The 18526-nt window shown below is 31.0% G+C and overlaps 1 protein-coding gene across 1 annotated transcript in view; it reads left to right on the top strand.

The window, feature by feature from the left end:
- The window catches only part of LOC127709247 (sphingosine kinase 1-like), a 32290-nt gene extending 14714 nt beyond the window's left edge, over window positions 1-17576 (top strand). Inside the window, exons 3-6 of the mRNA XM_052214668.1 lie at window positions 7556-7650; window positions 14277-14392; window positions 15732-15952; window positions 16599-17576. Coding sequence (XP_052070628.1) covers window positions 7556-7650; window positions 14277-14392; window positions 15732-15952; window positions 16599-17464 — 1298 coding nt within the window. The 3' untranslated portion in view covers window positions 17465-17576. The remainder of the gene's footprint in view (window positions 1-7555; window positions 7651-14276; window positions 14393-15731; window positions 15953-16598) is intronic.
- The last annotated feature ends 950 nt before the right edge of the window (window positions 17577-18526 follow it).

The raw sequence follows: 18526 nt of genomic DNA, 5'->3' as shown, positions 1-18526 counted from the left end.
TAGCGGTGGGGGCATTAAGTTTTACCCTTGTCCGTCTGTACGTACGTACGTCCCAAAATTGGTTTCCGTTCTCTAACTTGAATTTACCTCAACCAAATGTTATGAAACTTATACACAATGCCAATTACCACAAAACACAGATCAAGTTTGAATTTTGGTGGCGTCACTTTAACCGTTTTAGAGTTATGCCCCTTTATAAATGGAAAAAAAATTGCAAAATTTTTATTTTCTTCTAAATATCAAGTAATTTGTAAAATTGGAGTTATCTTCCTTTGTCCATGATTATAGTTGAATCGACTACAATCAATGCTTTATACAATGCAGTGTTTAATTTTGACTTCCACTGATAAAACACAGATCAAGTTGAATTTGGGTAGTGTCACTTTAACCATTATTGAGAAATGCCCCTTTATAAATCGAAAGATTGCAAAATTTTTAGTTTCCATTCTGTAACTTAAGTTTGCCCCAACCAAACATTATAAAACCTATACACAATATTCATTACCACAAAACTAAGATCAAGTGCAAATTTTTTGTTTCCGTTTTCTAACTTTAGTTTGCCTCTACCAAATGTTATGAAACTTATACACAATGCTTATTACTACATAATACAGATTAAGTACAAAATTTGGTGGCGACACTTTTACCATTCTTGAGTTATGTCCCTTTATAAACATAAAAATTGCTGAATTTTTGGTTTCCGTTCTCTAACTTTAGTTTGTCTCAACCAAATGTTATAAAACTTATACACAACCCTTCTAGAGTTATGCGTGTTTACAAATAGAAAAATTGCTGAATTTTTAGTTTCTGTTCTCTACTTAAGTTAGCCTCAACCAAATGTTATGAGACTTACACACAATGCTTATTACCACAAAACTCAGATCAAGTTTAAATTTGGGTAGCGTCATTTTTACCGTTCTTCAGTTATGTCCCTTTATAACTATATAATATGCAAGCGGGGGCATCATCTGTGTCCACATGTGGACACTATCCACGTTTATTTTTTATATAATTGGAATCCTGAATTACAACAGATATTGTAATTAATGATCTTTAAATAAGCAGAATTCAGTGTGAGACCACATGATGCTGAACATCTTATATAATCAAATTCAGTGTGAGACCACATGATGCTGAACATCTTATATAATCAAATTCAGTGTGAGACCACATGATGCTGAACATCTTATATAATCAAATTCAGTGTAAGACCACATGATGCTGTACATCTTATATAATCAAATTCTGTGTGAGACCACATGATGCTGTACATCTTATATAATCAAATTCTGTGTGAGACCACATGATGCTGTACATCTTATATAATCAAATTCTGTGTGAGACCACATGATGCTGTACATCTTATATAATCAAATTCTGTGTGAGACCACCTGATGCTGTACATCTTATATAATCAAATTCTGTGTGAGACCACATGATGCTGTGCATCTTATATAATCAAATTCTGTGTGAGACCACATGATGCTATACATCTTATATAATCAAATTCTGTGTGAACCCACATGATGCTGTACATCTTATATAATCAAATTCTGTGTGAGACCACATGATGCTGTACATCTTATATAATCACAAATTCTGTGTGAGACCACATGATGCTGTACATCTTATATAATCAAATTCTGTGTGAGACCACATGATGCTGTACATCTTATATAATCACAAATTCAGTATGAGACCACATGATGCTGTACATCTTATATAATCAAATTCTTTGTGAGACCACATGATGCTGTACATCTTATATAATCACAAATTCAGTTTGAGACCACTTGATGCTGTACATCTTATATAATCAAATTCTGTGTGAGACCACATGATGCTGTACATCTTATATAATCAAATTCTGTGTGAGACCACATGATGCTATACATCTTATATAATCACAAATTCTGTGTGAGACCACATGATGCTGTACATCTTATATAATCAAATTCTGTGTGAGACCACATGATGCTGTACATCTTATATAATCAAATTCTGTGTGAGACCACATGATGCTGTACATCTTATATAATCACAAATTTTGTGTGAGACCACATGATGCTGTACATCTTATATAATCAAATTCTGTGTGAGACCACATTATGCTGTACAATTTATATAATCACAAATTCAGTGTGAGACCACATGATGCTGTACATCTTATATAATCAAATTCTGTGTGAGACCACATGATGCTGTACATCTTATATAATCAAATTCTTTGTGAGACCACATGATGCTGTACATCTTATATAATCACAAATTCAGTGTGAGACCACTTGATGCTGTACATCTTATATAATCAAATTCTGTGTGAGACCACATGATGCTGTACATCTCATATAATCAAATTCTGTGAGAGACCACATGATACTGTACATCTTATATAATCAAATTCTGTGTGAGACCACATGATGATGTACATCTTATATAATCAAATTCAGTGTGAGACCACATGATGCTGTACATCTTATATAATTAAATTCTGTGTGAGACCACATGATGTTGTACATCTTATATACAAAAATGTAGCATGTTATTTAAGCACTGTTTACTTTTTTCAATTCTTAAACTTAAAAAAAACAAGTAATATTAAATTGATGAGAATTGTAAAGAAATTCATATTTAAATTTTCACACTCCATATACTTCTTGGTTAATAGTTTTGAATGTAATATATTGTTCACCTTTGGATAAACAAATATGTAGTAAATATAAGGACAAGGTCAAATAACCATCCAAGTTGTTTATCATTGATTAAACTACTTTAGCACTTTAGCTAAAATTTGTATAAAATGTATGGGGAGCTGTTAATGGCAAAAAAGCAAAAACCAGTTTTTATTTATTTTTATTTTCCTAGTAGAAGATGCACAGAAAGTCTAGAACTTAATTTCAGTCATGACCTCTCATAACCACTTATATGAGATAAAAAATGCTTGTTGTGTCCCATTAATTCAGATTAATTTCACAAAGGAAATAAAGGTATGATAAGGCCACTTTTGGTCCCTTGAATTTGAAAAATAAAAGATATCATAAATCTACCTAAAAACATGTTACAGATGTTCATAAGAAAAAAGTCTGTCATACATCAGTATTTATATTTTAAAATTTCGTCTTACATATTTGCGTAAGAGCTTCAAAACTTTTTGAATTAAGTGCCATAACTGCATAAACTGCATAAACTGCCAAAAGAGCATCATTTTGAGATCTTTTCATTAATATTTAGATATCATAAAGCAACAGCTATCCCTAAAAGGATATTTTGCTACAAGATGTAAATTACACAAATTTGTTAAAATGTGTATAAAATATCTTTTTGGGTTACAGCAGCTGCTCATATCTATTTTGTTCAAAAACTATGTGTAAAATTCTCCAAAGTAAACTTATTTTAAATATCAAAGCTTTCATATTCAAAATTAAGATGGCAATTTCTTCTTTCCATGTTAATTATAATCATCATTATTGCTTTTGGTATAGGTATAACCAGTATATTTTAGATGCAAGAATGTCAAAATGTAGAATTCAAAGATTTGTTATAATTCAGTATTAGTTAAGATATTTAGCACTAGCTTAAGAATTAATTTACTTGATAAATAATTAATATAAATCTTCACAATTTTAAATAAGTGTAAAGCAAATTATTATGTAATCCCCTGAGGGTTAAATGACAATAGAGAATTAAGGATTAGAGAAGTGTTATATATACAAAAGGGATTTCTTACTTTTTAAGATAATTTAGGTTATGTCACAAAGACTTGATATTTGGGAAAATAGATAAACTAGCATTATAATGTAAAGTAAATATATTGAGTATTAATGTTATGTAAATTGAATAATGAAAAACAAGATATATTGGTTGACCATGTAGTAAGGGACAGTTGTGTTTTACAGTTGTGTTTTAGACTTGAATTTAGACAGTTGTATTGGATTGAAATTAGACATGATGTTTTATTATGTCTCATGAACTTATGTGATTATTGTGATTAATAAATTATACTGAATGCTGAATTAATAAACAATTATATATAGAACTTTGAATCTGTGTTGCGTTAACATGTATTCATATAAAAGCTACCAGCTAGTTCCCTTTGTTACAGGCTCTCACATTACACATTTTAAAATAGAAAATAATGTCCCAAAATGTTTCATACACTATGAGCAAAGACATATTTATGATCCAGAATGGGTTCCTTTTGAAACTTGTCCCCCAGGACTTCTTAAAATTTTTCAAGATAAATATGAAGATGAGTGGATGAGATGTTATAACTAAAGATATTCAAGTAGTGTTATAAGCATTCATCAATGCGACAATGCTTATTCTTTTGTATCGTTGAAAAGTGTTATTTTTGTTCTGAATTTCTGGTTAAAGTACACAATATTCAGAAGTTATAGTGTCTGTTAATTTAATCCTGCCGGACAAATGTATTCATTACATTAGTAGTTCTTACTATTAGATCCTTGAATATTGCAGGTAAACGGCACATCTACTGATGTACTTTAAACCAATTTTACTTCAGATTATACAAAATGTACTTTATCAATGATACAAATAGAACTATCAAGTGGTCCCTATACATACATTGTATATAGGCATCACTATTTTTGAACTGTTGTCTTTTTTATTATGACTTAAATATTTTTAGTGGAAGAGTAACAAATAATTAGGGAGTACCTAAATAGGAAGTACAAAAATAAACTGGCGTACAGTTGTTATATAGATAAATTAGAAATAAGAAGACAAACGTATAGGAATTAAGCTAGAATATAAAGAAGGGAAGGTAATTAGAAATTCTTACATGTTGTATGTAATTTATGTTGATATTAATAAATAGGTAATATATATATTGGCCTAAAATTGTGGTATTCTAATGAATATTTGAGAGATAAATAAAAATTCCCCAAATTAAAATGAACTTAAGATAATAAGGTATAAGGGTTTTTTGGTGTCATGTATGATTATGCTATTGGTTGCACTTACATTGATGAAGTAAAGTACCAATACCCACAAAATGAAGAAATGGTGGACCATAAAATGAAGAAATGGTGGACCCGCAAAATGGAGAAATGGTGGACCCACAGCATGGAGAAATGGTGGACCCACAAAATAGAGAAATGGTGGACCCAAAATTGGTTAAATGGTGGACTCATAGAAGTAACCTCTAAACAGTGGTGGACCAACTTATGAATTTTAAAATTATTGGAAAGACAATGAGGGACATGATTTATTTAGCTAGTGAAAATTTATGTTATATTAAAACTTATAAGCAGAGATTTGTGACCTTAAGTGACATTTTATTAACCTCACATGAATAAGGATGAAGATGAAAGACGAGCGTGATGAAAATTGACAATAATATCCACAAAAATTACTCGAACAATTAAACAGAAAAATGGACCAGGTGGACATGTTTAACAATGTATAAACAATATCGTGAAAAGTAGTAACTTTAATTTTACTACAAGTGGTGTAAAATGTGAAAATTGCGTTATAATACATTTATTGCCTATATTGAATATGTGTTCAAAAGACGCTTATATATTGCTTATTTAAATTTTTGCTTGTTATGATATAGATCATTTATATTGCTATTATGTTATTTGAATCAATTTTTTTTCCAGATCTTAACAGATTAATTATATATATATATATAATAATTGCATACCAATGTATGTGCCTAAATATGTATTATTTTCATTATAATAATATATGATTTGAATGCTTATGTGTTTAACTTGCAGCTGATGACCAATATGAATAATATATCATTAACCTTATATTTCAGTTATATATTGCTATTTGTATGCCCCTTTATGCACCTAGAAATACTTCATGAAGTATGCAATGAGCTCATTGTCATTAATTATGTGAGAGTTGGACTTGTCAATATTAGTGAACTTCAGAGAACTTCCCTGATATGGACAATCTAAACTTGACCATTCCACATCCAGGAACATGTACATGTATATATATTTAGTAATGTTTTATTACAGGAATTAGTGAATTAATTAATGTTTTCACAATATTTTTTTTCATATATATGTTATATCTTATTGACAGGAATCAGTGATTCAATTGTTTCACAATATATTGTTTTATTTTATTGACAGGACTCAGTAATTAAATTGTTGCTATATAATATGTGTAAAATATTATTTTTTTTTTTTTTTAATGATGCATTTTGTATTTTAATTGAAGATTGCAGGAGCAATCTTGGCGACGAAGGGAAGGGTATAACCAGTATATTTTAGATGCAAGAATGTCAAAATGTAGAATTCAAAGATTTGTTATAATTCAGTATTAGTTAAGATATTTAGCACTAGCTTAAGAATTAATTTACTTGATAAATAATTAATATAAATCTTCACAATTTTAAATAAGTGTAAAGCAAATTATTATGTAATCCCCTGAGGGTTAAATGACAATAGAGAATTAAGGATTAGAGAAGTGTTATATATACAAAAGGGATTTCTTACTTTTTAAGATAATTTAGGTTATGTCACAAAGACTTGATATTTGGGAAAATAGATAAACTAGCATTATAATGTAAAGTAAATATATTGAGTATTAATGTTATGTAAATTGAATAATGAAAAACAAGATATATTGGTTGACCATGTAGTAAGGGACAGTTGTGTTTTACAGTTGTGTTTTAGACTTGAATTTAGACAGTTGTATTGGATTGAAATTAGACATGATGTTTTATTATGTCTCATGAACTTATGTGATTATTGTGATTAATAAATTATACTGAATGCTGAATTAATAAACAATTATATATAGAACTTTGAATCTGTGTTGCGTTAACATGTATTCATATAAAAGCTACCAGCTAGTTCCCCCAACCTAGCAAGATGAGTAACCAGGTCAGGAACAAGCATAGTACTGGCCTTGGTTATACATGTTTGTTCAATAAAGACATGTGTACTTTTATGATCCAGTAATAAATGATCAACTAGTGCTACTACTATTTTCTTTATAAGTTTTTACACCTTTTTATGACAGATGACAATAATGGTAATTACTCAATCCATTATAACTCCAAACCTTTGTAAAGATAGTTCTATTGAGGTCATTTTTCATGATTGTTTGTCCAGTAGGAAGAATACAATAGTTTAGTAATGGATGAAAAAATTTCTTTTAGCCTCTAGTTAATTACACATAGGAAATATGTTTTCAATAATAATAAATGTCTCATTAGCTAGTTGCTTTCTATTTCCAAACATACCTTTACAATTAAATGTTTTCACAAACTGTAAAAGATTTCCTATTTGCAAGTTGCCTGCTTTTTTCCAAACTTGCCTTTTAATTTTTTTTCACATTCATTGTACTGTGTTTTATACATTTCAGAAGTAAACAGTTCATAAAGTTGATGTTATATTTATCACTTTTCATCTGAGTTTCTCTAATATAACTTTAAAACCAATAATTGGTTTGAAGCAATTGTTAAGTTTCACTGGACTAGAATTTATATTTCTCCATTTTCAACCAGTTTCATATTACATTACTGTAAAATTTTCACAACATAAATTTATAAATCTATCAATTGTAGAGTATGCTGGCCATGCTTCAGAAGTTGTCAAGACATTGAAGTTAGAAGACTGGTCAGGTTTGGTTATTGTCTCAGGTGATGGACTGATTTATGAGGTAAAAGTTGTATGATATATTTTCAAGTACAGGGGATGATTGGTAATAATACACATTGAAAGGAAAGAAATATGATGTATTTATTCATAAAACAAAATCCATACACCTACTTACTTAACAAAACCATATGGAAAGAAACTTTCCTTTTATTGCCGTTCTTCATTTAAATGTCACAGTAAAGACTTCAAAATTTAGTAAAAGCACACAACTGACTGACAGTTCAGTTTGGGGTTAAATTTTTATGCCCCTGCCACAGTGGAGGGGGCATTAAATGTTACCCTTGACCACCGTTCTGTCCATCCTATTTTCGTTTCCACACCCTAACTCTCATCCCTATTTCATGAGACTCATACACAATGCTAAGAACCAAAACTTGCAGACATATTTCGAAATTGGGCAGTGAGTCATTTACCGTTCTAGAGTTATGCCCCTTTATAACTTTGGAAAATTTCAAATTTTTGTTTCTGCACTGTAACTTAAGTTTGCCTCATGCAAATTTTAAGAAACTCATACACAATGCTAAGAGCCACTATTAAATGTTACCCTTGACCATCTTTCTGTCCATCCTATTATCGTTTCCGCACTCTAACTCTCATCCCAATTTTATGAGACTCATACACAATGCTAAGAACCAAAACTTGCAGACAAAGTTTAAATTTTGGCATTGTCATTAACCGTTGTAGAGTAAATTATGCCCCTTTATAACTTTGGAAAATTTCAAATTTTTGTTTCTGCACTGTAACTTAAGTTTGCCTCATGCAAATTTTAAGAAACTCATACACAATGCTAAGAGCCACTATTAAATGTTACCCTTGACCATCTTTCTGTCCATCCTATTATCGTTTCCGCACTCTAACTCTCATCCCAATTTTATGAGACTCATACACAATGCTAAGAACCAAAACTTGCAGACAAAGTTTAAATTTTAGCATTGTCATTAACCGTTGTAGAGTAAATTATGCCCCTTTATAACTCGGAAAATTGCTAATTTTTCAGTTTCTGCACACTAACAAGTTTGTATATTCCAAATTTTATGACACTCGTACACAAATTTAAGAACCACAACACGCAGTCAGAGTTTTAATTCAGGCAGTGAGTCATTCAGTGTTCTAGAGTTATGCCCCTTTTAAACTTGGAAAATTGCAAAGCTTGAGCGGAGGCATTCGTGTCCTCAGACACATTCTTCTTTTATTTTTGCTAGCTGTTGGTAATTTTTTTTACATATTTGTTGAAATACACAGATGCAGAGTCATATAAAAAAGGTACATACTATAACTGGCAAAGATATCAAACACATAATGTCCTAAATAACCCTACATTCTTATTGTTGAATAAAGAAACAGTAAAAATATAGCCAACCTCAGGGCACAATTAGATACTGTGGATTCACTTATTTTTGTGGGTACCAATTTTCATGGATTAAGGAAAACTTAGTTGTTCATGGATACTTAATTTTTCGTGGTTTTGCCTATGTCTGCATACAAGCCTATAGAAAATGTGTCATTCATTGAACATTTAATTTCATTGTTCACCTGTACTTCAGCCTGTACCCACAAAATCCACAAAAATTGGTATCCAATGAGTAATAATGAATCCACAATATGTGTTCAATATCTTGCCAGGCAGTAATGCATGTATTGCTTAAATACTATGGATGGACTGCAAAACGATTTTGATAATCGTGAATAGACAGAAAGAGGAAAAATGAAGAAGCTCACATAATAAGTATTTGCCTGGATGTAATATTCAGTTTTGTATGATGTAATGTACTGTTTAGTTTCTATTACATGTATAAGCCCTAAAACTACTAACTTAACAACTTAAAATTGACTTTTAAGCTATTTGAATGATGTAATACATTTTGATTAAAAGTGACATGACTTATATCCTGTCCCCTATTATGGAATATTACTGATACATTCAACACTTATTGAAAATATATCCTGGTCCAATTTTGTAGTACTTTAGTCCTTTCGCTCTGTTATGTAGCTGAAAGAGGAATTTTTAATCTTGTAAAACAAAAATTCTTTCATGAAGTGAGGAAAGGGGGTGCCATAATGGCCTTAATATTGCCCCCTATATCAAGTTAATTATTTCAAGATGAAAAGTGTTTCAAGTTGATGAATAAACATATGATTAAATTCAATAGCACAATTTTTGTTACTATGACACAGCTAGGTTACCTTTACAATAATCTAACCCACATTGTGAGTTAAACTGTCAATTACCAGTATATTTTAGATTGATTGGATTGATTATTGGTGTTAAACTCCACTTTAGGTACTCTTTGATATATCATATAGAGGTCAATTTTTATCAGTTAAGGAAGCTGTAATGCCTGGAGAGAACCTCTGTCTTTCAGCAGGAAAACTGGCTATTCCATTCAATAAGATGGGAGTCGTCTCGAATGCATCTGCCATTAGTGCTGGGTTCGAACTCTCAACCTCAGTGTTGACAGGCTAGTAGTATATTTTTCAGATGTCAGAGTATTGATTTGTGAAATTCTATACATTATTATCACAATTGGCTAAAATATGTAACACTAGCTTAAAAAATAATTTACTTGATAAATTATTAAAAGTAATTTTTACATTTTTTGTTAGGTGTGAAGTATTTTATTATGTAATTCCCTGAGGGTCAAATGTCAATATAGAATTAAGGATTTGGGAAGTTTAAAATAAAAAGGAATTTATTACATTTAAGATTACTTTGATAATGTCACAGCTTTGATGGTTTGTCAAAAATATAAATTTGTACCAGACTATATTATATGTAAAATAAAGATATTATATAAGTATTGATGTTATATGTACTGTAAATTCAAAAATTATTGCGAGGTTTTTATTATTACACATAATGTAACTACTTGAGTATCGCAATAATAAGAACTCACATTCTGATATTAAATACATTTCTGTATGTAGCTTTTCCTAAAATTTCAAAAATGAAACTTGCGTTTTTGTTCATTCTTCAAAAATCACAATTATAAATGCACATAATAATTTCTGAATTTACAGTAATCGATTCAATAATTAGAAATGATTGAGTATATAATTGTTGACAATATCATGTTATAAGAGCCAGTTGTTGTTTTGTTCATTACTTCATGAACTTGTGTTATCGATACTGCTGATATTGAATCCACTGGAATATTTAGAACTTTGCACCTTTAAGATCACCCAAATTTTCGCTTTGGTTTGTGTTGCTCAGTCTTTAATTTTCTCATTCTATGTTGTGTTTTGTAGGCTGATGTTTGTCTTTTGGTTGTTTTTTTTTTATTTTTGCCATGTTCAATATTGTCAGTACGTTTTCAACATATGAGTTGACTATCACTTTGGTATCCTCCGCCTCTCCTTTGCATCTGTGTTATGTTAGCATTAATTCATTATATTCATAAGGAAGAATCCAGCTAGTTTCACAACTAACGTAATGCATAACCAGGCCAAGAATTGCCATAGTACCTGACTTTGGTTATAAATTTCAGAAGCTGTGTGTTAGCAAATTATGGCACCTTGAGTGTTGTCCTATCCTATTTTAAGATTTTACACTTGAAACACTGAAAAACATATGGAAGTGCCCTTTTTATACGACCGCAAAAATTAAAAAATTTTTGGTCGTATATTGGTATGACGTTGGCGTCGTCGTCGTCATCGTCGTCGTCGTCGTCGTCCGGCGTCGTCCGAAGACACATTGGTTTTCGCACTCTAACTTTAGTTTAAGAGAATGGATCTCCATGAAATTTTACCATCAGGTTCAATACCACAAAAGGAAGGTTGGGATTGATTTTGGGGGTTATGGTACCAACAGTTAAGGAATTAGGGGCCAAAAAGGGGCCAAAAATAAGCATTTTTGTAACTTCCAGACAATAACTTGTGTGTAAGTGTATGGATCTCTCTGACATTGTACCACAAGGTTCCATATCACAAAGGGAAGGCTGTAATTGATTTTAGGGGTAATTGCCTCAAAATTTTAGGAATTAGGGGCCAAAAAAGGGGCAAAAAACAAGCATTTTTCTAGTTTCATGACAATAACTAGTGTGTAAGTGTTTGGATATTTCTGAAATTGTACTACAAGGTTCCATATCACAAAGGGAAAGCTGGAATTGAGTTTGGGGGTAATTGCCCGAAACGTTTAGGAATTGGGGGCCAAAAAGGGGCCAAAAATAAGCATTTTTCTAGTTTCCAGACAATAACTTGTGTTCAAGTGTATGGATCTCTCTGAAATTGTACTGCAAGGTACCATACCACAAAGGGAAGGCTGGGATTGAGTTTGGGGGTGATGAATCATAAGGGGGTTCAAAAAATTGGGGGGGGGGGGGGGGGGGGGTTCTTTTTTTTTTCTTTTTTTCCTTTTTTTTTTCTTTTAAAATTTTCCATTTTAAGTTGGTTATTTCTGATTAATATTTAAAAGCAAATAATAATGATATGGTAGGAGATACACACCAAACAGGATGTGTAAATTATTATATAATAAGTATTGTGCAATAGCAAGAAATTTTCAATTGCACAGTATTGCACAATAGCAAGAAATCTTCAATTGCACAGTATTGCGCAATAGCAAGAAATCTTCAATTGCACAGTATTGCGCAATAGCAAGAAATATCCAATAGCACAATATTGCGCAATAGCAAGAAATTGTCAATTGTACAGTATTGCGCAATAGCAAGAAATATTCAATTGCACAGTATTGTGCAAAAGAAGATACTTTGTATAAATTGCTTATTTCTTGATCAATTTCAATGGGGTTTTATTCTTGAATTCTTGGGGTTCTTTAATATGCTGAATCTAACCGTGTATTAAGTTTTTGGATTTTGGGCCCCGTTTTTAAATTGGTCCACATTGAGGTCCAAAGGGTCCAAAATTTAACTTTGTTTGATTTCATCAAAAATTGAATTATTGGGGTTCTTTGATATGCCGAATCTAACCGTGTATTTAGATTCTTAATTTTTGGTTCCGTTTTCAAATTGGTCTACATTAAGGTCCAAAGGGTCCAAAATTAAACTTAGTTTGATTTTAACAAAAATTGAATTTTTAGGGTTCTTTGATATGCTGAATCTAAACATGTATTTAGATTTTTGATTATGGGCCCAGTTTTCAAGTTGGTCCAAATCGGGGTCCAAAATTAAACTTTGTTTGATTTCAACAAAAATTGAATATATGGGGTTCTTTGATATGCTGATTCTAACCATGTATTTAGATTTTTGATTTTTGGGCCCCGTTATCAACTTTGTCCACATTGAGGTCAAAAGGGTCCAAAATTAAACTTTGTTTGATTTCATCAAAAATTGAATTCTTGGGGTTCTTTGATATGCTGAATCTAACCATGTATTTAGATTTTGGATATTGGACCATAATAGGTGAATTTCCAATTTAAAATTTTTAAGTTCTTAGACCACTTTCATTCTGTGTCAGAAACCTATGCTGTGTCAAATATTTAATCACAATCCAAATTCAGAGCTGTATCAAGCTTGAATGTTGTGTCCATACTTGCCCCAACTGTTCAGGGTTCGACCTCTGCGGTCGTATCAAGCTGCGCCCTGCGGAGCATTTTATTTCTTCTTCTGGTTGTTAGTATTCAATGATCATGAGTTACAATATTTCTTGAAGGTTAACTTTTAGGTTCTTTTAAAGTTCTTTCTAAATATGGAATGTTGTAAATTTAAGATTTAACTTTCTTGAGTGGAGAAATATTGTAAATCACTAGCAGCAGAAGGAGATTTCTATATAACTATATCAATAATGAATATTTGTAGTTTTGTTGTAACACATGCATGCTTATTTATATTCCAGGTCTTTAAATACAGTTATGATATCTTTAATTTATTATGATAATTGAGCATGGTCAACTGAAATCTTGTGGCAACATACTGTAAATAAAGAATTAAAAATTGATGCATGTTTTATTGAATTCTTAATAATGTGCAATGATGGTAGATAAGAATAATACAATTCCTATGCATGTTGTTCAAGTAGAATATTTAACTAAATTAGAATGCAAGTTTTTGTTGTTGCAATGAACAACCTGTCACAATTTTGCAAATTTAAAAAAAAAATGTTAATATGCAAAAAACAATAAACATCAAGATATATGTCACTGAAAATCATACTTTTTTTTTTGTATGTGCAGCTGAATTCACTATCTGATAGCTGTTAGTTGAGCTATCTATGTTTGACAAAAGTTTACTACAACAGTTGAATTGGTATTCTTCTACTTTTCTACAGGAACTTATTTGAAACTGACTGATTTTCTACTTTGCTACCTTGCACCTTAATGTTGTATTATGAATACTGTAAATTCAGAAATTATTGCGTGCATTTATTATTGTGATTTTTTAGGAATTGACCAAAATGCGAGTTTAATTATTGTGATTTTTCCGGAAAAATTTGCATACAGATATGTATCAGATATCAGAATGCGAGTTCATATTATTGCAGTACTCATCCAGTCACATTATTCACAATAATAAAAACCTCTCAATAATTTTTGAATTTACAGTAATCACTGCATGAATATAAAATAACACTCTACAATGATATGGCTATTTACATTGTTTCTGATTTTTCCTTGTGCACATATTCATACTTAGAGAAGTAGAATTTAATTATACATGTATATACTACTTTCAGGTGATAAATGGTTTGATGAGTCGGAAGGATTGGGCCAAAGCCATCAAGTTCCCTATTGGTTGTTTACCAGGTGGATCTGGAAATGCTTTGTGTTGTAGTGTCAATTATCTTGCAGGGTATGTTAGTAAATATAATAGTTATCTTTATTCTGTATTGGACATTCTACAGCTTTGTAATTCTGTTACCAATAAACACTGTGGGGAAAACGAATTTCCTGGACAGTCAAGTGAAAATTCTCGATAATTTTGTTCTTAATTATTTTATCATTTACTGGTACCCATTGATAAATGCACCTGGACAGGATTTTGGCAGTGGATCGATATCAAATAGTATAATAGAAAGATGTCATCTTTATCAAATTACAGAAATAAGTCTGGAGATTTGTTAAGTTTCCACTGGAGAAACTCCTGTCCCTTTTGGCCAGGTTATAATTTAAAAATATGATTTGCATCTGTTCCAAAATGCAAACAAGCCATTTTTTAGACTCCATTTAAAATTAAGTTTTTTGGTTTATCTATAACTCATTTAATTTATAATTTATCTGAAGACAGTATATTATAAAAAGTTATCATAAACAGTCTTTAATATCAGGTCACAGATCATGATTCTCCATTGATTTATACCCATTTGGTAATCTAAAATATTATCCGCATGAAAACATCAACATATGGACAATGTCACCTTGTGGTAGGTTTTCATCAGAGTGAGGAAGTCAAAAGAGTACAGTGTGGTCAACTTTTTTAAGTGGAAATCTTATTAAATCTTAATATTTGCTTAATTGGAATTTTTATAAATCTAGGCATATGCATAAGAAAATGTCATGTGATAAGACTTTTTCAATCTCCACATTCAAACAACAACTATCCCGAAACTCACCTATTGGCTCTACTCTACCAATATCTTGATATCTGTAAAAATAAAAAAGGAGAAACCTTGAAAGCAAATTTTAAAGTTTTTTTTACAATCGTACATCAAAAAATAATTCCAAACGATGCTTTACAACAATAAAAGACATGTAAGAAAAATGAGAGATGAGTTCTGTTAAGATACAGATACATATCATACATATACATTAGGACAAATTTATAACAAATATCCATGAACATCATTCCAAGTGAAAGGATATATATTTATTTGTGGTATGTGTATTAATTGGTGTTTATTCATGTTTGCATTGTGTTAAACACAATAGTATAAAGTAAACTGGTTTAGTGGGTATTATAAAAGCCTATTCAGGTGCTCCTTGCAGTATCTTACTTTTGAGTTATTTGTTTTTTGTGGCCACATTTCAAGTTCATATAACTGTATGTGCTAAGTTATGTGTGCTATACAGAAATTACAGCATTCAGCACATAAAAATTTAGGTTTGGTTGAACAGAGTGAATTAAGGACATAAAAATGATATAGTGCATTGTTGAAAATAATTTTTTCATTACTGTTACCCTTTTATTGCAGAGAGCCAATGGATCCAGACATGGTGCTACATTCTACATTTGTATTAATAAAACACAAAATATTACCTATAGATTTAGTACTACTTCAGACTCCTACGGATCAGATCTACTCCTTCTTGTCTGTAGCTTGGGGAATTATAGCTGATATAGATTATGAGAGTGAGAAGTTACGATCCATAGGATCTACCAGATTTACCTTATATACAATTATGAGAATACTAAGTAAGTGTTTGTAGTAAAGTAGTAAATACTGTTCTTTAAGTATCCAAAGTTAAAGGAGTAAAGCAATATTCAACAAAAAGGTTTTTATTAATGCGAATATTGCGACTGGGTGAGTATCGCAATAAGAATTCTGATATCTGATACATATATCTGTATGCAGATTTTCCTGAAATCGCAGTACATGTATTAAAGTAAACTCACATTTTTGTCCATTCCTCAAGAATCGCAATGATAAACACATGCAATAACTTTTGAATTTACAGTATATAGCAAAGTATAGCAACTTCCCCACAAAATCATATGAATATGACCTACAATTTACACAAAATCATGTGAATATGATCTACATTTTACACACTTTGATATTATATTCTTATAAAAGTTATGATCCAAAGTTTATATTTCATTTGGTAAGTAACCTACAGTTCATTTGTTTTCACTTAGAAGTTCAATTTTAAGAGGTTAAAGTTTTATTTTACTTCCATATCTGTTTTTATCATTGAGTCAATTTTAGGAAAAGACAATGTTATCAAGTATGTTTTTTCTCCATACACATTTAATAAAGAGCAATACGTTTCACTTTTCAATCAATTAGAAAATGAATAAAGCTGTCATTGTAATAGTTCATTGACATTTTATCTTTCAGAGTTAAGAACATACAGAGCAAGAGTATCCTTTCTACCTGTCTCAGACCAAAAATTGAAAGAGAATGGAAAATCTTCAAAAACTGTAAAATTTCCTCGACCAAGACGATATACTATATTTAGTAATGACTCTAACCAAGAAGCTCTGAACTCAGTATATAATGTTGGTTGTGTAGGAAAATTCAAAAGTTTAGATGAGGGTGATCTGAGAATCAGATCTCAGTCAATGCCAACAAATATGTCTGATTATATGACACAGGGAGAAATACCAACAAATTCACTAACATCGAAATCTGACAACAAACTGTATGAAGAAAATGAGGACGAAGACAGCGGCCATCATTCTGGTGATGAAGCATTAAATGGTGATGTGGAAAATGGTCTTGTTGATTTTAATCTAAATTCAACTACAAATGAAGTCTTTGAAGATTCTGTTGACGAAACCATTTCAATGATTACTGAATCTGCTGATCCTGTTCCAAGTCCTTTGTTATCTCCCTTAGATGAAGATGTTCCAAACACATGGACGACAGTAGAAGATGACTTTGTTACAGCCTTAGCTATCTATCTGCCATATTTAGGACCAGATAATTTAGTCTCTCCAGACTCTAAGTTAAATGATGGATGTATTAATCTGATGTTGGTCAGAAAAGGAGTGTCAAAGAATGAACTTTTGAATATTTTTCTCCAGTTTACAACTGGTGAACATATTAATTCTCCAGCATTTGAGGTTATTAAATGTTTAGCTTTCAGGCTGGTACCGCTGACTGAGAAGGGTAATATTATGGTGGATGGGGAGCGTATTGATTATGGACCAATTCAGGGACAGATACTGCCTGGACTTGCCAGAATTATGGCTATACAATAGCTTATGCATTTAAGGAAATTTTACACTTTTGTATTTTATAGGGCATTGCTAGGTTTATATGAAACATTATTGAATGTTTTCAATCAAATAAATAAAAAAATTATTATTTTTAGATAGATAATTTATTTGCTAAGACCTGAAATTACAAAGCACGAAAGTATAATTTTCATTGACTAATTGGCTGACCTCCATTTGTTTGGTTGGATGTTGTTAAACTCCACCAACCATCTGATAGCAATACTTCAACATTAAGTTCTGGATAATATCAAACGAACAATATCTTTACTAAACTTAGTTTGATAATGCCCCATTGGATAAATAAACCCCTTTTATTTTGAGGTCACTAGGTCAAAAGTCAAGGTCACGGCGGCAATTGATAGATTGAAATTGGGGCCAAATTATGGTTTCTTGATGACATCTTTTGAACCATATGTCCAACCTTCAACAATCTGAGTTTGTATGGATTTTTAGATTGTTTTGTAAGGTCAGGGTCACAATGCACATGAATAAACTAAAAGTTGGGGGAAAAGTTTGTTTCCAAACAATGTCTTTTAAACATTAATCAGATTTTACCAATCTGGAATGGATAATGTGCCATTGGCTGAAAATGCCTCTTATGATTTTGAGTTTAAAGATCAAGGTCATAGCAGTAAGTAAAGACTGAAATAAGGGGAGTTTTTGTTTGATTTGGAAAACATCTTTTAAACCTGTGGTTTATCATTTAAAACAAATTTGATCAATCATCTTTACAAAATGCTCAATCCATTGACTTGTCCAGCAGTTTAAGATGACTGCAACAATATGTATGTATGATTGTATTAATGTAATTGTATGAGTATACTCTCTGTTATATAATTTGTGTGAAACTGTAAAGGGACCAATCAATTTACCTCTGACCTACTAGCTTATTTGAATGATTAGAATTTGTTATTTATCTCTGCACTGGATGTTTTCCTATTTGTAAGAGATCTACCAGTAGTATTTATTACTGTATTAGGTGTACTAAAAGGAGTAGTTCTTACATGTTAAGCCTGGTTTAATTAACTCGCATTGATTTATTCA

Source organism: Mytilus californianus, unplaced genomic scaffold, assembly GCF_021869535.1.
Source record: "Mytilus californianus isolate M0D057914Y unplaced genomic scaffold, xbMytCali1.0.p SCAF_7, whole genome shotgun sequence".
NCBI classification, from domain to species: Eukaryota; Metazoa; Mollusca; class Bivalvia; order Mytilida; family Mytilidae; genus Mytilus; species Mytilus californianus.
Note: the sequence above shows the minus strand (reverse complement) of the source record. Positions and strands in the feature narration are given on the sequence as shown.